General features: G+C 30.9%; 2 protein-coding genes across 7 annotated transcripts in view; one reads left to right on the forward strand and one right to left on the reverse strand.

Annotated features, from left to right (window-relative positions):
- Positions 1–11,668, forward strand: part of LOC125067552 (chaoptin) — an 80,166-nt gene extending 68,498 nt beyond the window's left edge. For 3 of the 6 annotated variants that reach the window (XM_047676215.1, XM_047676214.1, XM_047676213.1), the window contains 18 exons: positions 964–1,002; positions 1,664–1,883; positions 1,960–2,181; positions 2,388–2,629; positions 2,719–2,891; positions 3,101–3,142; positions 3,292–3,373; positions 3,521–3,686; positions 3,927–4,069; positions 4,200–4,341; positions 5,225–5,353; positions 6,038–6,235; positions 6,377–6,520; positions 7,050–7,190; positions 7,274–7,516; positions 7,662–7,897; positions 8,068–8,194; positions 8,313–11,668. In XM_047676215.1, the coding sequence (XP_047532171.1) occupies positions 964–1,002; positions 1,664–1,883; positions 1,960–2,181; positions 2,388–2,629; positions 2,719–2,891; positions 3,101–3,142; positions 3,292–3,373; positions 3,521–3,686; positions 3,927–4,069; positions 4,200–4,341; positions 5,225–5,353; positions 6,038–6,235; positions 6,377–6,520; positions 7,050–7,190; positions 7,274–7,516; positions 7,662–7,897; positions 8,068–8,194; positions 8,313–8,417 (2,794 nt within the window). In that variant the 3' untranslated portion in view covers positions 8,418–11,668. The remainder of the gene's footprint in view (positions 1–963; positions 1,003–1,663; positions 1,884–1,959; positions 2,182–2,387; positions 2,630–2,718; positions 2,892–3,100; positions 3,143–3,291; positions 3,374–3,520; positions 3,687–3,926; positions 4,070–4,199; positions 4,342–5,224; positions 5,354–6,037; positions 6,236–6,376; positions 6,521–7,049; positions 7,191–7,273; positions 7,517–7,661; positions 7,898–8,067; positions 8,195–8,312) is intronic. The other 3 variants (XM_047676218.1, XM_047676217.1, XM_047676216.1) reach the window with 3 other exon arrangements.
- Positions 11,669–15,772: 4,104 nt separating this feature from the next.
- Positions 15,773–16,702, reverse strand: LOC125067534 (sodium/potassium-transporting ATPase subunit beta-1-like). The gene has a single exon (XM_047676194.1). The coding sequence runs from the start codon at positions 16,700–16,702 to the stop codon at positions 15,773–15,775; it is 930 nt and encodes a 309-aa protein (XP_047532150.1).
- Between the last annotated feature and the right edge of the window lie 8,642 nt (positions 16,703–25,344).

Here is a 25,344-nt window from a genome sequence, read left to right on the forward strand (position 1 = left end):
ACTCGATCTAATGATAATTAGAGTTAACTAATAATATATAATAATTTACACAACCTAAAAACTTGTCTTATTAAATTTAAAATAAACATTTAACAATTATATGTATTTTTTGATGTGTAACATCTTTCCTCTCACTTTCCTGAAATCTGTGAGAGTGATTTCGTAAAAAGGGACGGAAGTGTGTAACTGGAAGTCGGGAAAGCGCGCGCTGTTTGATGTGACCAATGAGCGCTCGGTGCTAGAGTTAGCTGTCATAGTCACCAAACGATTTTCCGATAATGTTAATGTTTTTTATAACTAAGGTGAGATATCAGATGTTACACATCAGATTCGAATACTGAAAATCACGTTTTAACTATTTACAGATAACACGTTAAAACATGGTAATGAACTCCGTTCCGATAAATCACTATTAATTAAAATTGGTATATATTTTAAATACTCTTTTATTTATGTTCATGGTTATATTTTATTTCATCATGTATATATCCTCTTTAATTTATTTATTGTAAATTTAGACCCACCTTATCTATTGAAAAATGTTATATAGTGATATTATTAGTTCAATGCATGCATTAAATTCAATTTTGTACAATATTATAATAGTCTTTTTTTTTCAAATTTAATATATTTTATAGTATATTTAAAAATGTTTTAGTTTATAAGTGCTGAAAAGAACAGATGTTTTTAAGAAGTAATGTATGATGTCCTTAATAATTTAACTATCTGACACTGCCTTTTTAATTTATTATTTTGCTGTCTCGTTTATTTAAGTAGGTTAGTCTTTGCTATTAAATAAATTTAGTACATTACTTCGTATCTTGTGAAATATTACTTTTTTTAAAATAGTTTTAGCTCGGCTATGATTTTTATTAATTGTAATTTAGTATTTAAATCAGATTTAAAAACTAGTGTTAAATATTTAGCTTCGTACGAGTCTTTGCTATTACATTTTGATTACAGAAACGAGTCTGACATACAATTTTGCCGATATCAGAGCAAGTAAGTTGCGGTATGTTTTTGTAACCACACGAGGCTTTATGTTGTACGACGTTATTGAAAGGATGTCGGTATTTTGCTTATTTCATCACTTTTCAATGCAATTAGTTTAACATTTTTAAGCGTGTTTTGTTTTACTTTGTACTTTTTATCAAAATGTATCCAATGATTTATGTGCATGTAACTGATGTGGCTACGTAAGTTTTTTTCTGTAAGCATTTATTATTGTATTACGTTCATATATTGTTAGTGATTGAGATACCATTTCATCTTAAAAATGAAGACATGCTTTTTATGTTACGATACCTAAACCGATGTCATCAAAATCATTATTATCAGGTAGACTGTGGGTAATATGCGTTGTAGAATTGTTGTTCACTCTTGAATTTTCTTATGATTACGAAATGCTTGCACTTGTGTTATTCGTTGTGTTTTTTAGTATTAAGTCGGTTATTTCTGTGTTTGATGTTTTCTTAACTGTTTTGAGGGTGATGGAAAATTCGGTAGCTCCCACAAATAAATGATTTAAGCAAAGTTTTAGGTTGTGTAAATGCATAAAATAAAAATATAGAAAAATAAAATCTGATATTGGTTGCACAACGCTTTTGTTTGGTGAATAACGTGAGTACTATTTAATATATATCATGCATTTTTTACGTTTCAGAATGCGTTCTCTTCGATACTTAGCAGTGAGTAAACTAATAAGGCGCAGTATTACTTCAGAAGATTTCCTCGAATTCGGCGTGGAATTGGAAGATTTGAAAATTATAGGAAGCACAATTAATCGAATCGAAGCCAGTGCATTTCAGCATGTTCGAACTATAAAAACATTAGATCTCTCTGAAAACAATATAGATTTTATAGACCCCTTTGCTTTTGCTGAGGTGAAATTTCAATTTAATAATTCGTCTTAAATTTTCGTTAAAATTAAGACAAATAATATTATTTTATAATTTTCAGTTACACAGTCTAACTACACTTAAAATGGCGAACGGGTTAGCCGATTCCGTGAAAATACTGCCTTTTGAACCATTAAAGGCTCTTATTGAATTAGAATATTTGGATTTGAGTAACAACAAATTGAAGAACGTACCTGACACGTCTTTCCATTTTATGTACAAATTGAAAACACTCAATTTACAAGATAATCTGATTGATCAATTTTCTAAGGGAACTTTACAGGTAACGTATTCATATAATTTTATATATTTTTGATTGCTTATAATTTCTAATGTAACGGCCTATAAATTTCTCATTGCTGAGCTACGGCGCCTTTTTTAAGATTATTCCTTAGTTAGTTAATAAATAATAAATCTATCTATTCATCTTAAATGATCTTACCAAAAAAGATAAATATAAAGCACCTACTGATATTTCTTTTTTTACAGAGTGACATCCATAGGGAGTTAGAGAGTGTTTGCTTGTCATTAAATCAACTGCAGAGGATCGATCAACACACTTTTGTCAATTTGAGGGAACTACAAGAAATCCTCATAGAAGACAATTTAATTGAAACAGTTTACAGAAGATCTTTTACGAGCTTGGACAATTTGAAAGTGATCAGATTAAGAGGGAATATTATCACAGAAATAAGTGAAGAATCATTTCAGAATTTACCAGCGCTGAAAGAGTAAGAGTAAAAGAATAATCTTAGAATCTTAAGCTAAGTTAAAAAACTACTGAATATTACAAAATTATAACTCTTTTTTATTTTTCTAGGTTAGACATATCGTTCAACCAATTGGAAACGTTTAAGTTTTCAATTTTCGACCAAGTAGGTTCAGCAACGGCTTTGAAAGTAAATGTTTCATACAACAGAATCATTTCGTTAACAGATTCGAATGCTCCTAGTTTCTTTACGTCAAATTTCTATCCCCCACCTAAAGCACAAAGTGAGTTAATAAATGTTACACATAATTATTTATGGCGTTTGATAGTTTGATTATAATTATTATTATTATTCTATTTTTTATGCTTACTAATATTGTTTATCCTATTTTTCTATTTTTTTTGTTATGTCACCGAACTTAATTTTTCTTTTTTTTTATTAACATTTTTCTTCTTTGCATGCCTTTGTTAACTTCACTCGCTTTTATCTCAGGATTAGTATCAGAGGATCCCAGTCCTCTGCGTATTGAACGAGGTGATTCTTAGTTTTTAGTCCATTTTATATATTCTATTTTTTACTATTTTATATTCATTTTTATCTATTGCTTTTTAATTATTTGTTCGATTATAATTATTTTTAATGTTTTTGTCATTAAAGTAACAATAAACCTTTATTATTTTCAGGTCTTGGAACTGTTTCAGTCAATATACGGGTTTTAGATTTCTCTCATAACAATATATCCTACATTGCGCCTTATTATTTTAGGTAAGCCAAAAAAAATGTCTCGAATACATCAATAAACTATTATCAAGCTAATAATAAATCTTTTCAGAACTTCTTGCTTTCAAATATTATCATTTCAAAGCTTACTACAAAGAATAAAAAACAAATTAAAATGTATTTAACTTACAGACATGCCGATTTAACTCTATCGGAATTATATCTTTCATACAACTTAATAAGGAACGTAACTAGGGAAGTTTTCGGCTCAATGCTCATGCTGCAATACTTGGACTTATCACATAATCAAATATTTCATATGGAATATGATTGCTTCAAGAAAGTTAAAAACTTACAGGTAAGTTAGCAATCACTAATAAATTATTTGAAAAATTTCGTTAAGGAAATAGAAGATATTTTACATTTGGACAGTATAACATATTATTTAGTACTATTAAGAGTTCCAACTACAAATATATACATGGATATGTTCCATATCAGCCAAACGTTTATTTTGATTTATATGAAATTGAAATTATAGGAAAAAATAAAGTTTAAGATATTTGAATAATAAAAAAACAATGTGTTGCTTTTCCAGATAATAGACTTATCTCACAATCATCTGATTGAACTACCCGTTGAAGTATTCCACGACATGCAGGCGCTCACTTCAGTCGATCTTTCTGATAACAACATTAAGAACTTGGCAGACAACCTCATTATATCCCCGTCTCTAGAAAGGTATAATTTCATTTGATAAAAACCATATCATGTACATTGATAAAATAATATCAATCAGAATTTTTGAGATGTTGGATATTTTTGAAATATTAGTGTTCGAAACTAAAATTATTTTATTCTGTTTTTACAGGTTAGACTTATCCGATAACGATCTATCAAGAATACCAACAAACAGTCTGTCACCTGCTGCAGCTATTAATTTAGTTGAACTTGACTTAAGTGGCAATACAATCCCAGCTGTAGCCATCGCGGATTTAGTTCAAAGATTCAGAGTAAGTCCAATTTTTTTCTCAGATACAAGTTTTGATAGATGTTTAGTTCGATACTAACTGCTCGATTAATGGTATAGCAGATTAAAAATATTATGAGGTAATGTACAGACGTTTGTATAAATTTTAATTTGTCATGTCATTAAAAAGATTCGATTCTTAATGACATGGTTCAAATCCGTGTTTAATAATAACCGATGCATTATTTAGTTCCATATCCTCTTTTTTTTTCAATTTATACCAAAAAAATCACAAGTCTTAAGATTAAATTGCAGTCCTTGCAACTCCCCGTAGTGTAATGTCTCAGTCTCGTACCTTGTAAGTGCGTTCATAATTTTTTGTTGTCATAGAATTTTAATGTTTATGATATAATATTTGGAACATTAAAAAGTACGTGGAGGCTATGGAACAAGGGAAATCCTTTGTGAACGATACTAACCAATAGATAGTTACGTGTTGCCAGTCAGTGGCGTAGCTAAGTGAGAAAGGGCTTTGGGTTAAGACTAATTCTAAATTAAGTGGCAAAGTACAGATCATCAATCCTTAAAAGTCATATTTGTGTCGAAGTGACCTAATATGTCTAACGAATCATAAACTTAAAGGAAAGTCCATATAACTTTGAAATCCAGACACTAATCATGGCAATGGCTTCTTAATTTTACTTTTACCGAATTTTATTTCTAAAACTTTTAGAATTTTCGGTATACGAAATACGAAAGTTTTGGTGAGCTAATCTAACACGAAAATATTGAATTTAGTTTAGTTTAGAGAGTGCTCTCAAAGAATAGCAACTAATGTATGCTCAGGGCTATTAATCTTAGGGCCCTTTGCCTAAAGCTACGCTACTGTTGCCAGTGTGTGGTAGATGCTAATATGTCATGTCCAGCACGAACCGAGCGAGTACTGGCTGGAGGAGCCGGACTACAGTGACGAATACATGTACCACACCGCTAGACGAGACCATCCCAGAGTGTTGCACCGAAAAATACAGTACCCGCAGAATGTTTTGTATAAGGTAGATCTTCTGTACATAACGCTTTGGTGTTTTCATATCAGAATACTTTCCGTTACCTTATAAAAATAATTGACGAATACATTCATGTATGTGTCAGAATGTGTTTTGATTAAAAGCTTTCTTGAAAATAGTAACGGCGCCACTATTTTTTTATGATATATTAAATTATAACTCATTTTAGCTAGAGCTATTAGAATATATCCTATAACCTACAATTAGCCGGAGAGTTTAGCAGAATAGTTTCAGTAATAGAGTTTTGTAATAAAATTAGTACTCAAGCAAATATTTAATTTAAAAAACGTTGCAAAATAATTTGTCAAATATTAATTTCAAGAAATACGAAAATAATAACAAGCATATTATTTCAAATAAACCTGAAGTGCTTTCGATTTTGAGGCTAGACGCATAATTCTAAGAATTGCTTTAAAATTGAAATTCCTTATTAAAGATATATTGATCGACCTTGAATGTCCAACGTCTAAGTCTTAATTTGAATGCTATGAAAACATCAATTTCTTTTAGTCTGGCTTTTGCATGAATCGCATTTTGAACAGTAGATTTAATTATTGCTTGTTTGCACGTAATATATCTTGAAAAACTTTTTTTTTTGTTTAATTTAGAAATAGAGGACGTATCTCATTATAGCCTAATTGTATTTTGTATTAACGATTATTGTATTTTCAGTCGCTTGCCTGGTTGGACCTCTCTGACAACCATTTGGTTAGAGTTGAAAGCGGTTCTTTCACGGCCTTACCAAAGCTACTTTGGTTGGATTTGAGTATGAACACACCGTTCAACAACGGTGAACGTGGTAGTAGTATCTTTAAGGGCTTGGAAAGAAGATTATCGCATTTAGGATTAAAGAATGTTAGCCTAACGTCTGTAAGTATTAATGTTCTAAACATTGTAATGAGCAAATTCGTATTTTTATATATTATTTATAAGACGTCCTGATTAATCCTCTCTGATGCTTATCTAAGAAATATACAAAATGCAAATTACTACAAATAAATTTTATTTTAGGTACCATCAATGCCATTGCCGAAGTTGAAAAGTTTGGATTTATCATACAACAATCTCCCATCGGTCCCGACGGACATTACTGCAAATCTGACCCGCCTTCGATCATTAGATCTTTCGTATAATGACTTAACGAATGTTCCAGTTGTAAGTATTTGCTAATTAATTTAAAAAAATTGCTGATACATATAAGCCCACTTCGCTGAAGAGAAAGTATTTAAAGGAGGTGTCAGATTTAAAAAATGTCTAATGTATAACTGTATCTAATTTACATGAATACCCGGAAAAAGTTACTAATTAACGTCTTGCGTGGTATTCTCGGTGGATTCTATGATCTGAACTATTGGTAGATTTGAATTTAATTTAACCCTATAAATTGGGTACTAAAAGGGCTTGTCTGATCCTATTGAATAAAGTACATTTTAATTTTGATATATCAAACTGCTGAATATGCTTTAACTGATTTCTGATACATAATTTAGACACTATAATTTTGCTGAACTGAGCTGAACCATATATAATAGATATTTTATTTCCCTGTTAAGCATGAAATTAGCAAAAATTGTAAACGTAAATGTAGCACTTGTCAGTTATATTATACTTTCTAATAAGTGTTTTAACTACTGGAATATCTTCAGCTTAGCTCAATTTGTTCTATATACCTAAAACATTTCAGGCAACACACTCATTGAGCGAACTTCGATGGCTGTCTTTATCTGGTAATCCTATATCGGCTCTCATGAACACTAGCATGTATGGAGTCTCACCACGACTTGAATATCTTGACGTTACGCATCTAAAATTAAGTATATTAGAGGTAAAATATTTTTATATTCCTATGCATACATAATAATCCAAAGAAAACTAATTTGGTACAAAAACATAACTTTTATTTTTCAGCATGGCGCTTTCAGTAAGATGTATGGTTTGAGAACTTTAAAGATATCTGTAAATGGTAATATCAGAGATTTTAATATACCTAAAATTCTTACACACAATGATGCTCTGGAAAATCTTTATCTACAAATTGATAACACGCAGGTCGATCTGAGCAAAGAAATGCTCGGGTTTTTGCCATCCAAATTAAATAATATCACAATAACCGGACGAGCATTGAAATTTCTCTCCCAGAATGTTTTAAAAGTGAGTATATTTTGTAGCATGTTTGGTAAATATATATAAAACATTAAAATTTTCTATAAGGTTTAGTGCTATACATACAAATTCTGAATTTCGCATGGTAAATAAAACAGGGTAAGCCTTATTTAAATAATTATTCTTTTTACAGGGCGTAACATCACAGACGCTAACACTAACAGTTTACAATACTAGCATCGAAGAAATAGAGAATGAAGTTTTTTGGAGACCTGGTCGTATCAAGAACTTAACCTTAGATTTGAGGGATAATATGATCGCTAGAGTACCAAACCCAGCTAGGCACGAATGGCCTGGTGTACCCAACTCTTTATTCCTTCATAATATTTACGTAGCTGGAAATCCTCTTCAGTGTGATTGTCGTATCGGGTAAGAAACATATAAAAAAAACTAACTCTTAGAATACGACTTATAATAAATTTTATGAAAATTATCATCTTGTATTAAAGTAATGTCAAAATATAACACTAAAAAGTATACTAAAATGACATTTTAAAGTTGCAAGTGTGCTAAAACTTATCAGATTTTTTTGTTTGCAGGTGGGTGCAAGCATGGGATAGGAAGAGAAGACAGTACCTTTGCGATGGCCCATCTGACTGTATAGCAACAAGGGATGATGTCCGATTTGCAAAATGTCCTTCTCATTATAATCGAACTTTCAGTGATGTACGTAAATATAGTAAATAATATTTGAATATTTTATAAAATATTTGTTTTGAAAATCTTTTTACTAACACAATCTATATTAAATAACTATAAATTAAATATAATTATAATTTTATAGGTTATAGCAAAGGACCTCGATTGCAGCTGGAGTAAGGGATTTTTCAGATCACCAAATATTTTCATTATTATAACGATGTCTATTCTGACATATCTTTATATCTGAGGTTTGTTTTGGCTCCTTGATATGTCCGAAGAGTTCTACAAAGCTATGGGAATGGTTTACAAAAATAATTAATCTCTGAAGAGAATTCAACCTAGTCAAACTATTTTGAATATGCTCAACGTATCTTTGAGTGTATTGAAATTTGATTGATGAAGCCAATGAAGAAACAGAAGTGGAACGAGGTAGTGATATCATCAACTCAACTCACAGTACCTTAACGTGGCCTATTCGAATTATTCCGATCTAAGCAACCAAATCATAGTTAGTGTAGTGATTCGGAATTACTCTAAGACATGAGGAATGGGAAGATGCAGATAAAAGACGCATTACGATTGCTATTAATAGGAAACAAGTGAAGCCTACAAAATTGTGATTTAAAGATAATCTGAAGCGATGTGTGATCTCAATGGATTATTTCTACAAAGTTACCATTCAAAGATGTTATCATTAGTTTTTTCTTATACTGCATAGAATATTCTCCGGATTGTGTTTTATTTTTAAGTATTTACAGTAAGTAATTATTTCGAATATATTTTGCATTATTTAACAGTGAAATATGTGATATTGATATACGTGTTGTTTTAATATCGATTGGCACATCGGAACTGAATTGACATTGAGAGTGAAGTGCACTTAGTGTGATCGAAGAGTCGCATTTGGAACTTTAAAGAATTTCATTCGAAAGCAATGACTTTAATGGTAGCGTCTGAGTAGACTGCATTCACTCGAATGATATGTGTTCGTCCATTGTTAAGATAATTATTTATATGTTTTTGTGTATTAGGATAATAATTACTGTCGATAATTTCATCATCTGCGACGCATCGTTATATATTTTCGTGAGAAACATTTCAAGGTACATTCGAAACTGTAATTTAAAACGTTCTTTGTCTCTTTGACCATTATTATTAGTGATATCTTTATATAAAAGCTTTACTTATACAATTTATTATCTTAAAGTAATTTTTACTCAGAGTATCTTCGATTAAATCGCTTTCTTATATACCCTCTAAATTTCATTGTTTCAATTTCAAAGTCTATCAAGTTATCTAGTTTAAATTCAAAAAAATATTTTATTACATAACGACATATTACTATTATATCTATTGAATACATACGAAATATGATGTACGTACGTACTTACGTACGTAATGGGTCATTAATTAGAATTACATTGACTGAATTTAATTACTCCAGTATAAAATACTATATAGCGCTTAGTTTTACGGTGTTCGATCTTCGTAACTAAAAGTAATAAATTTATAATGAGTAATCTAAAATTTTACTTTCAGCTTTAGTTAGTTTGTTAATTCCATTTAAAATTTTAAATATTTTAGTACACTTATTAGGCAGTCGCGTTTTATTGCATTTACATCTATAGACAAATGCATGTTAGTCGTAGCTTGTTTTAATTAAAAAATAATGAGCGAATAAATGGTATACCTCTTTTTCAGTGGTCCATAATGAATGGTGTCAGGCCTACATGTTAAATTTTGTTTTCAATACCGCAAATAATTTTTAGTTCATCATTCTTAGTAACTACTTCAATTAATATCGTGATGCAAGTATTAGTATCTCATTCATCTCACTAATATTTTGTAGTTGAAAATGTAATGTTAGTACGTTTAAGTTTAATAAATATGCGAAAATCAGCCTATTCATTTATTTTCTATTATTGTGGTATTGAAAAGGAAATGTTATCGTTTGTTGTGACAATGAATATATTTTGTGATATATATTAATCTCTAATCCTTCTATTTTTGATAAGCCTACGATGAGTATTGCCAAACTTTATGGGAATTGTATAGCAGAATTTAAATGGTTACTAAAGTACAGCAGATGCAGCTTATGTGTAGATACTGAATAGAGAGTCAATTTTAATTGAAATTGCTGATTTGCCAAATTCTGTACCTGACATTTTAAAACATTTTGTTCAAATTTCTCGTCCAAAAACAGTACTAAATGTTTTTATTCTAGTAGCAGCTTCATTTAATTGATATTCGATAGTTATATTTTTGCTATTGCGTTATTTTATGTCTTTATTTTTGGCGTAATCTGCAATTTCGTATATTATGTACGTAATTAACTTTCAAAATAGAAACGAATGAAGTTCGTTGATCAATAATCAATTTCAGTTATAAATATCGTGAAGTATATTAAATTTTCGATGTCATTTTTATCATTGACGATATTTTCAATGCGCATTTCGTATTTTTTTATCGCTTGGTCAATATCAACAGTCGGATTATGATCATCTGCGCTTATTTTTTTTTTTTTTAAATGTCATCGCTGCATCCAAATGTGATAGTAATTAGTTAGTGCCAATAAATAGATTAAATTTAATAAAGATCCTGTAATTATAATTCTTAAATTTTATTCTTAATACTACAGAAATATTTCACTTCTTTCGATTGTAGACAAATCAAATCAGAATATTCTTATTTCAAGTGAGATCTTGCGGACACATATGAATCAATTTAAAGCTAATAGTTTTAGTATATCTTAAATATTTTTTGACAATATCAATATATACATTTTATATAGGATTAAATTACGAAATCATTTGATTGTAAATTCAATTGATATCGTAAAGCCATTTTACCTTAAAATTTGAAATTTTTAAAAGACCCTTATTACGTCGGTTTATTTAGTTAACGAGAAAGTAAAAGGCCATTAAATTTGTGCCTCTGAGCGTGAATGTTCGGGTTATTACCGCTGCTTTCAAAGGAAAGGCGATATTTTATTAGTTCCTTCCAAAACGAAAATAATTTTTTCAGTCGAATTCGATAACTTGATTTAAATTATTTGTGTGTACAGATTTTATTTAATAATTTCATTGTGTTCAATTGATAAGAAAAATCCAGCATCAATACGGATTTTTTCTTTTTTATTATTTATATAAATCAAACTGTCAACTGTTTTTATTGTTTAGTTCACTTGTTTTTTAAGCTATATTTAATATCATAGTTATTGATATACATGTATGTATTAACGACGGAATACATGATCATGAGGAAAAAGTAATTCAATAAAGATCCTATCGAAAGAAGTGAATATGTAATCTATGTAATTGTTTATTGCCTGTGAATGTTGTATATAATGAGGTTAAGTATCGAGGAACGTGCTAGTGTTCGATGGTTTTGTAAAGTTAATCGCAATGGCTAAGAACAAGGATTGTATTGTCTTCACTACTTAAAATGACTCTATAAAATAGTGTGAAATAAAATAATTACTGAATTATTAGCGTATGAATAAATTATTGCGTTAATATTATTCTTTGTTTTATTATTAACTTTATCTTTTTTTCCGTAAGTTGTAAGCAGATTTCAAAAATCGAATTTGCGTTTTATCTTTACAGACCAATATTTAAGGAATATCAACGCCTGTAATTATTTACAGAACTTGCTAAAAAAAAGTTATTATAATACCCAATAAATTAAAAATAGGAATGAATTTTTTATACAAACTTTTATTTTTTATTTTCGTAAAAAAAAGATATAAATATAAAAAATGAAGACAGAAAAATATCACGATAGAATGATCATATGCAAATATTATCACTTTAAATTTCGTCTCCTGAACTTTCCCGATTTGGCGTACAGACGACATTCACATAAATATTTATCGTCGTCCTTGTAACTTGTCAAATAAGGGCAGCCGCAAAATTAGATTTGGCACCATGAAATGTAAACAGCCCGTGAAACGAGACATTACGAACCATAATGAGTTCCAAAAACTGTAAAAATCTTTATGTAGCATCGTAACTAGTCAGCCTTTCTATCTAGAAGGAAAGGTGTCTTCTTGAAAGACAAATATTTAAAAAAAAAATTAAAATTCTGGTCAATTTAATCATAGGAATAGTTCAAACATGTATAGAAATGCAGTCGCATGGGGCCAACGGCACATGCTTTTGAAACTGTATAATTTTTACGCGGAATTGAACCGTATCTATATTATAAAAATCACGAATGGTACTCTAAGCTCACCTTTTTTTACAAAATGTTACTCTACCAGCTCTTGGTTCTTCCGTGAGAGTGAGTTTACTGAAGTCCAATTTCGTTTTCCGTTTCTGCGTTATTTATGAATACAGCTAAAAAATACAAAAAATAACGACGTAAATAAAGGGGTAAGGAACATAAGATATGACATCATGTATATTAAACAGACTACCATTTCTACGAGGTATCTCGCATTAAGCGTCAATATTCCGGTCCTGTGGGTCATATCGTGATATTTATAGCCTGTGTGTATGATGTGGATAGTCTATAAGATTAGGCTATAAAAAGCAAAAAAAATATTGTTTCAAATCTGCTCCAGAGATAAGCGCGTTCAAATTAACAATAAAACGGATAATGCGAGTTAGCCTCGTGCACTGAGAGTTTCCGGAGTTATCACCACACAATACCAAAAGGTTTACCAACGATTCTAGGTCAACGGGAAGTGTTTAGGTTTAAATTTCCTTTGCGAATGTTTGAGAAATGTGACATAAACGGGCATATATTTTGATTATATAATCTTGACAAACAGTGACCTTGTAAAGGTTCCTTTTTTTCTTTTGTGGGTATGGAACTCTAAAAAAACAAACAAAGCACCACTTTTATTATAAATAGATACATAACGACAGAATATTACATACATTCGCAGCCTGTAAAGTTCCCACTGCTGGGCTGAGGCCTCCTCTCCCTTTGAGAAGAAGGTTTGAAGCATATTCCACCTCGCTGCTCGAAGGCGGGTTGGAGGAATACACATGTGGCAGAATTTCGTTGAAATTAGACACGCGCAATTTTCCAGATAAATTATAAACACAAATTAAGCACATGAAATTCAGTGATGCTTGCCTGGGCTTAAACCCGAAATCATTGGTTAAAAGCATTGGGCCATTTGTTTATCTTATTAAAAAAAATAACATTGATGCCGTAAGAAAATATAACAATTCCTAGTATCGGCAACGTGTCACCAACCTTGGGATCTATGATGTTATGTCCCTTGTGCCTGTAGTTACACTGGGTCACTCACCCTTGAAACCAGATCACAGTAATAATAATAATACATATTTCTTCTAGACGGTTTAATATGTGGGTGGTACCCAGACGAACTTACACAATGCCCTACCATCATCCTCCTGCCTTATCCCAATTTTACTTGGGGTCGGCGCAGCATGTCTTTCTCTTCCATCTCACAAGTAACATTCTTTCTAACCATATGTCTTTCACACAATCCATCCATCCGGTGGTACCCAGAAACTACACAAAGCCCTACCAAGCATAATTTTTTATTATAATATACCTATGATAATTTAGTCCCATTTGCAATACAACAATATAAAAAGCACATTTCATTACTAAAGTAAGTAACAGAACGCTCTCAGTGTGCTATAATTGGATTAGATATCCCGCTGACAACGAATTGGATTAAAACCATCACACACTAAACGATAACTGCACTATATGATACTTATTTAGTTATTAAAACCTAACTGTCCGAACCGGTTAGATACGAATGAAAAAAATATATCGCATTACGAGAAATCAATCATGATATCAGGGTATTCAGCATTATGTGCGCTAAACTCAATAAATGTTATTCGGAATGAAACCCAGGACTATTAAATTAAAACTCGACCAACACGGTAGTATGAAATCTAATTACACATAAAAATGCGTGCCTAGATTTTAGTTTACGATATTTACGTGTTACCTCAGCTCTCAAATAAATGCAATGACCTATTATACCTCCATTGGTTACAGTCATCTGATAAGGCGATATTATCCCTTACTATCTTATGTCTGTGATTCAACTTATCAATATGGATGGATAATCCTACTCAAGCTGTTCTGAGCAAACTTTAAGCCGAATACATTTCATCTAATGCAGTCAAATCAGGCTATAAATTAAAACATTTGAGCCGAAACTCCGACTAAATTAATGCTAATTTTTACTTGAATTATGCCTTATTTCACGTATCACAGTTGTTATTTCAAATATGATTATTATTATAAGTTCTAACTAGCTTTTGATATCCAATCCCTGAGATAGGTATGTATCAATACGTGAGTTTTTGATATTACTAAACACGTCTTTCTTTTTATAATGAAAAGATAAAGTCACAGGGAAATTTAACAAAGTTTTGTCAAAAAAATACGTACTGCTAAAGTGGTAGAATGATAGAGATTTACTTTGTATTTTTAAAAAGTTTTTGGTTTCTTGATTACAATAAACTTACCAAAAAAAAATATGTATAAGTTACACGACAATACATATTTAGACATTTATTTAATTGTACAACACAAAATATTTTATGTACAAAAATTCAGCTCTACTAAAAACCTCGATAGTTCAAGAAATAAATTACATTTAAAACATGAATATTCAAGTAATACATACATATAAAATTATATACATGATATAATAAAACCACGTGATAAATTGCGAAATTAGATAATAGATAAAAAAAAACTTTTAACTGTCTATTTAAAAGTATTTTCTAAATTTTATAGGATAGAAAAGTTACGCTTTATATTTGGAAAATAATGGTAAGTGAAACACAAAAAGCCTATGGCTCCAGCTCACATGGTTTTATGTTTTCCCCATAAATTACAGATTCAAGCTAATGGTAAAATCGTGTATGTGGAGGAGGTACAACAAAAAATACTTAGAATAGGATTACCAAAATACGTCATCAAGCATTTCTTCTATATACAAATATGTGGTGTGTAATATCTATACTGATATTATAAATTCAAAAGTAACTCCATCTGTCTGTCTGTTACCCTATCCAGAACAAACCACTGAACTGAATTTGAAGAAATTTGGTATGAATCAAACTTGAACTCCAAGGAGAGTATTTTTTTATACGTAAGCCCTGTACGTAAGCAAAGCCACGGACGACAACTAAAATAAAGCGGATTCAATAAATCAACAATATTCAATGAAGTTTCCCAAGGACCCAATCTTTATTTTTATTACCTACAAAACTTTTTCTTTTTATGCGTGTAAAAATTTCAATAGAATTCTGCCAACACGTAAAATTATAATTTCTGTAACTTTGTGAATAATTCAAATTTATCGTCCTTAAAATTTTACACTGACACTTCTGAAACCGTTTCAAGCGTGAATATCTAAAATATTCATATCAACGGGTATAGGACATATTGATATTACATACATAAGTGTATAAAACTGAACTGAACTCGGCTGTATTTTATAAGCTAAATTTAGTAAGTTGAAATAAAATAAAAACAAATTTAATTCTGTTCAAGTTTTACTGTCATTTAAATTATTTTGTCATTAAAAAGGAACTAATTACAATTTCTGAACATTCTGTTCGCCGAATCCCTTTTAGTTTATTTAAATTATCATAAATGATCTATTTTCTTAGGTGTGACATATAAAATGAATTCAATAGTTGATACTCCTTCGCGATGCCATAGTTTACATTCCAAAGCCAGCGATATCCCGAACGTAAAATCAGAAATCTGAACCGCTATCAATGGAGAATCAGTGTTTTTAGTCAAAGGAAACAGATTCGGATCAAATCCTGGTGGATCTGGATAATACGTGAGTTTACCCAGATGTTCCTTATCATATGAGTGAATGCCATCACAGTGTAACCATAATTTCTGTTCCATTTTCATCCATTCCTGCACCTTTTTTGGAGCATTTAGCTTTTTCGCTATATCTGCATTCATTGGTTTTGCTGACCATTTGAGTTGTTTATTTATTCTTAAAATGATACAAGGGCTATGCCCATAACCGTATGGAGATGAGCCACATGGTCCCAAATCTGTAATATTCTTAATTTCCCTTTTCTTCCTTTTATTAAGTACATCTGCCACCGCGTCAACATACTTAGCGTAATCTTCTGGGTCATTTCTGTACCAAATAACAGGTAAGCTGTTCAATGATGTCGGGGTTGCGGATAAACCGATCCCTTGGGTTGAATAGGTTAAGAGTTCAACTTTGTCGATAGTTTGAAAGTCATCCAAAAACTTGATTAATGACAACGAACCAAAAAGGAATATCAACGTATACGTACTCAGGAAAATCAGATACATGATGGAATAAACGATAATATAGAACCAACTTTTACAACTCCTATCACAAAATAAGTTATTTTCTCTGTCGTACAAATAGTTGCAGCAGCTCTTTCTCCATGAGACTTGCTGTTCCGTTGGATCATTCTCACTGCTTCCTATAGCACCCGGTTCCTTCGACGAACCGGGGACGGGTAAGGAAGGGTGTTTGTCTGAAATGTTTTGTGATCTTCCGGTCAATTTCTTAAACATTACGCTTATAACTTTCTATATCTACATACAAGACATATAAAATACGATAATAACGTCACAATACTGACAGTTAGGATTTGTTTCAAATCTATGTAGCTATGGATACTCTTGGACAAATTATTTATTTTACATATCTGAGGAAAAAGTTATTACTGTAATTTCTTGATTTAAAAAAAGTTAACATCATATAACTGACAGATATAAATTGTTGTAAGTATAAAAATAAAATAATTTCAGTTCGTTCACCTCTTTATTTGAATAAGCAAATTGGAAACTTACTTAAAATTTCTCATAAGAAGCATTTCTAAGCATAAACTAATATCTAAATTATTTCCTCAACCTTTATTATTTTAAATAGCAATAAATATTTTAATTGTTACTTCGTTTCATTTGTCGTAATGTCGTAATTGTTACCATCTACTATAACATAACATAAAAAAGGTTTATTTTACACGTAAATCATAAGTCTTTTTATCCAGTTTATTCAACGTCATACCGAGAACAAAAAGATTAAATCAAAATTATATCGCTCAGATGTAATTAAGACCTCTAATTCAAATTAAAACCATGATTCCTACTCTTGAAGTTTGTATATAATAAAACTTCAAGTAGGAATCGTAGAAATCGCATTTATTCGAAATAATTTCTAAATTTCTTGGAAAAAAATCACATTAATCACATTGTCGTATAATATAAAAAATACCGCTTGTCACGACATCTTTGAAATTATTATCTTATTGATTTGAAATTAAGCAATAGCAGGCACTCCTTTCTCGACGTAGATGCTGAGTAAGATTTTTGAAAACTTCAACTTTAAGGAGGGAAATGTAGTAACGTTGTTTGTACGAAATCCGGACGTACGTATTCGGTTCACAATAATTGTGTTTAACTGTAACATGTATTTAACTGAAATCTTGAGGTTCTGAATCTTAAATCGGGCAATAAAAAGTTACTGAGTGTTTCTAAATTCAAATTGTATTAAAGTTAATTCAATGATCCGGCCTTTTTATATTCTGTTATTAATTGTACAAGATATCATTTTTATTTTAACCTGGACGATAGACAAGAAAAACATATGAAAACGCAATTTAAATATTCAAAGCGGATAAAATCCCTCCTAAACAAGAGAGATAAAAGGAATTGTCAATTTTGTTACCTTTTTATTTTATTTCTGAACGTTTTTCTTTAGAAATTTATCAAAAAGAGCGACATAAAATATTTTTTGTCTGTGCAATTTAAATACCTACTGTTAGGAATGTTATTTTTATTTTTCATGTTATATATATACTAGTAAATATTATAAACAAGGTTTATTTTTTAATTCGTGGTTGTTTTGCATACACGCAAACGGCTACCAAGAGGTATTCCGTAAGAAGAAAATCAAAACTCACCGCTGAACGCAAGCGTGAAATATCAGAATATGGCCTTTACTATAGTGATTATAAAACGAATAGTAGACCCGCATTAAAATGGTGTATCACGGTAAGTCAGTTTTTAACATTTTACGAGTGAGATACGAAATAAATTCTTACATAATCGATAAAGAAAAACATTTGAAGAGGCACAACGTAAATTTCGAAAATAAATTATATATTTATACATTTAAAACGTATTTATTATTATTTGCATTTAACTTGAAAAACTCAATACAGTTTTGTTTTCTAAAAAATTACAAATAATAGTGTGGTAAGAAACTCATCAACCCTTTAAGATAAATTAATCTTTAGGTTTAGTCAATAGAAAACCTTTTTTATTTGTTAATCAATAGCTCGCGTACTTTAGCGTGACTAAAATAAGTACCACTATTATTAAATGTTCAAAATAAAACTGAATACCAAGACAGACAATTTGTTTATGTTAAATAGCTTCAAATCACTGTTACAAGTAAAAATTTCTTCCATTACCAAATATAAGGATGAAAGGCGCCATGGAAGTCGCAATTTATAAGAAATTGCGTACCGATTGTCGAGTTCAGCGTCCGTAGGGCGGTATGTTTTTCCATTGGAATTGTTATGCTAAGCTAATAATATAATAATCATTAGTGAATATTAACCGAACATTATGGGTTCCAATACGAACAAGCTGTACTGATTTGCTTAATTCGTGTTCATTGAATTGTGGCGAGAAAAATATAGGAAGAAAACCATGGGGCCAATTCTACTGAGTTATGAAAATTCCGATAAGTTTTCGATGTAATTAGAACAGGAAAACCACTAAAGGGCAACGATGACGTTTCGATTCGAATAAAATGACATTTTGTTAGTAGAATTAACCCCCTGCATGTGTCGGTTAGAAATCTAACATATGTGTATAGAATATTCTTAAAATTATCTTCCCAAGAGCAGCTCAAAGCCCAGCCGAGGGGCAAGCACAAGCTGAAACTATCGTTTGTTTTTAGTTGTTTTGCAACTTGAATGTTATATAAAGGCATTTTATCTATTTTCTCCAAATTTATCATATCAGAATTATGTCATTAGATATCATGATATCCATTGTCAGGTCATTATATTTAATATAGAAATATACATATATGTCTGATGTTAATTCGATATCTATAAATCCTAATAAGTAATTAATTAGAAAACACGATGGCTAAACACGAAAACGACGACGCCAATGCGTCGCAAGACTTACATTTTTTAGATTTATAATTTTGATGAAATAGACCCAAAAGTTCAAATAAGAGACACGAACAATATTATTTTCGTATTTACAAAGTATTTTATTCACATTTGCATATTTTTTTTTATTTAAAGCCTTTATTAAAAATATGTACATAATACATAAAATGAAAAACATTAATCGTTTTTTATAGAACAGAATCCACTGGAAAACAGTTCTAAGACCAAGATATTCAATACGCGATAAATTGTAATTGTAAGCTTTTTATTACATCGCAGTTTAATATAACATATCCATACGATGGCAATGAAGACTTCCAATTTCCACACAGCGGTAGAGCATCGCTGTATTATCGTTAAGATAATGGAGTTCAGATGCCTCCGTACAATGCATATACAGTTCCTAAAAATACAGCTTTCGACACGGTCTAGTAACAATGTCCTGACCGATTTCAACCACGGTTAAACTCAAGGGAGACCAGATAACTACGCATGATATGTTATGTCACAATTGTGTGCACAAACACAGGTGCACTTTCTATTGTGCATCCTCTCTCCCATAACTTGGTTTGATGGCAATTCAGAAACAACGGCTTTACATGTTATACCCTGTACAAGATAGCTTGATCTTTTTGATAGATGTAAATTTACATAAATTTGCAATGACGAACATATTATTTTCTTAATTTAATGATTTTGAAAATTGTAACAATATTTTAAAAAATACTTATAATACAAAAGTTCCTAAAGATTTAAGCGTTAACCGCAAATTTTAAGGCTTTTTCTATTATATATTATTGCTTCAAAGTAAAATTTAAATTTCAATTTAAATAGACGCTTGTACAATGTTACATCGGTCGGACGACAGGGACGCGAATAACAGGTATTAACGGCTACAAATTTCGATTACAAATTTCGACGGAAAAACTCAATAACTTTTTTTCGTACAAATCTTTTTGAACCCTTCGGGAACTGCGGCCTTATATCTCGCCACTAAACCAACGACGCCGTCAAAGGCATACTAGAAGTACTATGAACTCATTGCATGTTCACCCGTTACTCACCGTTAATCACCCGTTAAATGTTGACAACCGACTTATGGTGATGTTCTATCTCTATGATAATAATTATTATAATCAACGTTACAATACTTCCTCACATTTTACGATTGCGTTCTGCGGTGAGTTCATTGTTTGTTCTCACCGTAAAACTTCGTTCGTAATTTCGCAAATACATTAAGGAGTAATTTATAAAACAGATCTTTGTATATCTAGTCAGTCAATTGGTAATATAAGTTAGTGCATGCCGATAATATTTTGAGCGTATTTTTTTTTTATATTTGAAATCTGAGCGATAATGTTCGTTTACATTTAAAAGATACATGATATGAATTATCATTTATTTTTGTCAAAACAATAAAGAAAGTTTTTAAATATATTTCTAGCATATTTCAACTTAAAAATAATCTATGTGGTGTAATATGAACCTTATAAAAGAATTTAGCTGATAAGCGCAATCGTTTCGTCCGCGGAATAAAAGAATATTTATTATTATGTTCTCAGCGCGACACATTGTCTAATCCCATATTCGTTTCGGTTTCAGCTCGATTACGAAAAACAGAGGAGAGAAAGAGACTCGTTACATTACGAAGCAAATGTTTTCTCCTCGATCTAAAAAGTTTGCTAGTACAGCGACAAATCCAACATTTTCGCTTTTATAATTTAAATACTTCAAGAATCTTATCGAATATAAATTCCTTTGCTTAGTCGAAGAAATATATATAAATAAATAAGCTGGTAATTTGAGCTAAACTGAGTTTATACACAAAAAAATATTTCAAAGATGATTGCTATCAAAGATTTTTTACGTGATATCGATAATGCCATTGAATATTTTAAGCAGATTCTTATAGAGCATCTTCCGATCCAGTTAAAGTTCTAAGGAATTTAGAAGGTTTTCAAAGTATTATTTTATAACAAAAGAAAAAATATATGAAAAATCTTACTCGTAAATGTAAGGATAAAAGCCTTTACTTACTATAAATAATAACCTTTTGTAACCATATTATATAGCAGCCGTCTATAAATATTACCTTGCTTAGGTAATGCTTTCTCACCTTTCGATAAGAAGGGTTGGATGCTCATCCCACCAGTCTAATACGATTGATTCTTCGAGATATTATCCTTGATACGTGATAAAATTATAAATATAAAATAAAGTTCATGAAAATTTAGTTTTGATTCCAAAAATTTGGTCAGAATTATTTTCAACTGTTTGACCATTTTACATACATACATTACATACATTAGCAGCTTGTAAATTTCCCATTGCTGGGCTAAAGGCGTCCTCTCCCTTTGAGGAGAAGGTTTGGAGCATATTCCACCACGCTGCTCCAATGCAGGTTGGTAGAATACACATGTGGCAGCATTTCGTTGAAATTACACACAGGTTTCCTCACGATGTTTTTCTTCACTGCCGAGCACGAGATTATAAACACAAATTAAGCACATGAAATTTCAATTGGTTAAGATGCACGCGTTCTAACCACTGGGCCATCTCGGCTTCACCATTGAGCATTTTATTTCCATATTATTATTATATATTTATATAATTAAGCGAAAATTTTCAAGATCAATGTTTTTTACTTAATCTTACATTTTTGTTATATTTATTCCTAAGATTCCAAACCATCTACGCTTATCTCGCGAATCGATATTATCTACGCTACAATATCAGTTAACACATACCATTTCGATTCAGTTCATTGAGTTCATTGACAATATCAGTGATTATGCCTATTTGATATTGCTGATATGTATCTTACACAAATAGAAGTTAATTTAATTCGTCTCCAATATCAATCCTCTCTATAGCTCGTAATAAAAAGACAGCAGACTGAACATTAATCACTAATGATAATGCCAAAATTTTAGGTCAAAGATGTTATATAAAATCATTTTATAATAAATTTTCTTTTTAGTTATCATTCTGTGATAAGTATTTTTTATCAACACTAAAGATGTTTAAAGGAAGAAGTTCTAAAGAGGCCTATTTTTCCAAAGCCAATGTCTGTCCTGTCATTATTGACTGCCCAGATCTACATACATATTTAGGAAGTAGAGGAATGTAACATGTTTGAGGCTAAGTCCATTGCGCTACTCCAATGCAGTTTGGCAAAATTTCATTGAAATTAGACACGGGCAGGCTTCCTCACATACTTGTCCTTCACATCCGAGCACGAAATTAATTATAAACAAAAATTAAGCAGACGATTCATGATTTAAGTGGTGCTTGCGTGGGTTTGAATTCACAATTATCGGTTAAGATCCAGGTTCTATCCATCTTGGTTCTCGGTTCTATATATCCCCATATTATTAAAATACCTCAACAATTTATATCCTACTACCCTTACTTTCCACCATCTTGCCTTTGAAAAGGCTTATCGACGAAATAAGGTTATAGTAGTTGTCATATGATTCAGACATAGGTGAAGTACCTCATGAATGACCTCATTATATTCAAAAGAACTTTATTTACCTCCTTCATTTGCAGTCCTCAAACTTTTTCTTATTATTAACAAGCTAACCCGCCTGACAGATATTGTTCTATTAAAAATCCGATGGGAAAATATCTAACTTTTTTTTCGAATTTCCCAATTTTACCGGTAACTTTTCCAATTTCACTTTCCCAAAAAATCTAATCCGGACTATTATGATCACTTATAAAAAACATTATGCAAATCGTTTGAGCTGTTCTCAATCGATTCGCTCACCAACGAAAAGCATTTCATTTTTATCTGCATAGATTTTATCTCTACAGACTTTCGTGACTGTAACATTTATTGAATTTTTGATACGCTCCAATAAATATTAGTTTAAAGTTAAATGTGTTGTAGACATATTTTAACATCACCGTATTATAATTTTTTATATAAAATTATTCTTACTCATTGTTTTGTCCGCACTAGTCCACAAATTAAAAACATAACTCAATATTTCCTGTATTTGTAACAAAAAAATAACAGACCAAAAGTGAAAATTCCTTGTAAAAAGACTAATACTATATGACTTTATAATAGAAAAAACAATATAATGAATTGCTTTAAATGAATAATAATTAATAACAACAACCAACTAATAATAAATTTTCTATGACTCGGAAATTGTATGTCCGAAGCACCCAAACTCCTCACCATAATGCAAGCCCTGTGACAGGCGATCGCGCTACAAGGTACTGAAGCATTATGCGGTAAAACTATTATACATATAATAACAATAGCAGTACATACTAGTAGTAGTATATATACACTATGTATTTACGTTACGGTATACAACATAATCACCATTTCTCTAGAAATTTAATAAAGTTTCATGAACATATAAGGACAATATAATAATTCGTGGGAAATCTCATTCCACGCGAATACGTAGCCTCCAGCGACTATCTAATAATCATGAAAACTGTACTCTAGAATAGAAACGCTTGAACCTAACACCTATCGCACATTGTGGATGATAAAAATCAATATTTTAAAATGACATGACAAAATTTAAGTGTAAACACTAAACGGTAAGAATAAACGATACTGGAATTTCGAATGCTTTAAAGGAAATAATAATTTTAAGCTTTAGTATAATTCATTTCGGGAAATATCTCAATGATTACGGTTGTATAAAGTGACAGCCGCTTAATGTCCCACTTGTGGTCAGAGGCTATTTCTGTCTCTTTCTTTCTTCTTACGTTTGGATCTAATTCCTTCACGCTACTCCAGTGAGGGCTAGGGGATACTTAGAGTAGATTTTCATCCAAAACATACAGCTTTCGTCAGGATGTTTTTCTGAAAAACAATAATAAGAAAATAAATATAAAGAGAATCAATGGTCCTTGTCTTTAATTGAACCGCGGTCTTTTGTTTAAATATACCTGTTTTATCTACTAAGCCGTCTTCGCTTGGTTATACCCAGTAAATTACCCACTGCTGGGCCAAGGTCTCCTCTCCCTTTGAGGAGGAGCTTTGGAACATATTCCACCATGCTGCTCCAATGCGGGTTAATGGAATACAAATGTGGCAGAATTTTGTTGAAATTAGATACATGCAGGTTTCCTCACGATGTTTTCCTTCACCGCCGAGCACGAGATAAATTATAAACACAAATTACGCACATGAAAATTCAGTACAAGTAATCATCAGTTAAGATGCAGGCGTCCTAACCACTGGGCCAACTCGGATCTAAAAATATAAAATATCAAAATCAAAATATTCTTCATTCAAGTAGGCTCGCAAAAGCACCTTTGAATCGTTATATTACAGTGTTGAATTAAATTTAAAACTACCACAGATTCGAAAAGTAAATTCTACCAAGAAGAACCGGCAAGAAACTCAATAGTTACCTTTCCACCATTTTAATTACAGAGTACAGTCATCAATAATTAAATTTTGATATATACTGCCTAGAAGTCAATAAATACTAAGTCCACGCTTTTTTATATTCAATATAATCTTGTATTGAGTAATATGCCTTATTTATCAAGCTTTTTTTAATAGGCCAAGAGTAAAAATAGCTGTGGAATCTTACTATGGAAACAAATACCGTGAATATATAAGATAATATTATAAAAGATAGTACAATAATAATAACAGTGTCTCAATATCGTCGTTACTCTTTGCCCTTCGCTATCCGGACGTTATTTGTCTTTTTCCCTGGAGCATGATAAGCTAGTCCGCAACATGACGCCAACTCGACAAGGCCTGGCCTTTCAAACTAATGCATAGTAGCAATATACGTTTAAAAATAATGTTTGAATCACACATATGAATAAAAATTAATGCCGCAATCGCACACTTTAAAACCTTCTTGTACAATGTTCTAAAGAAAAAAACGTGTCGATATACAATTCACACGGTATGAGCTAAGTTTTTAGATCAATTAAATTGTATTTTCGATTCATCGAGTTTAAATCACAATGATTATAATGAGTATCACTTAAAAAAAATGTAAATGCGTGTTTTTTTTTATTTCG

This window comes from Vanessa atalanta, chromosome 11 (assembly GCF_905147765.1).
Source record: "Vanessa atalanta chromosome 11, ilVanAtal1.2, whole genome shotgun sequence".
Lineage (NCBI taxonomy): Eukaryota > Metazoa > Arthropoda > Insecta > Lepidoptera > Nymphalidae > Vanessa > Vanessa atalanta.

What these genes read in the sequence shown, in the direction of transcription:
- LOC125067534 (XM_047676194.1), bottom strand. Translation starts at nt 16,702, where the DNA reads ATGTTTAAGAAATTGACCGGAAGATCACAAAACATTTCAGACAAACAC.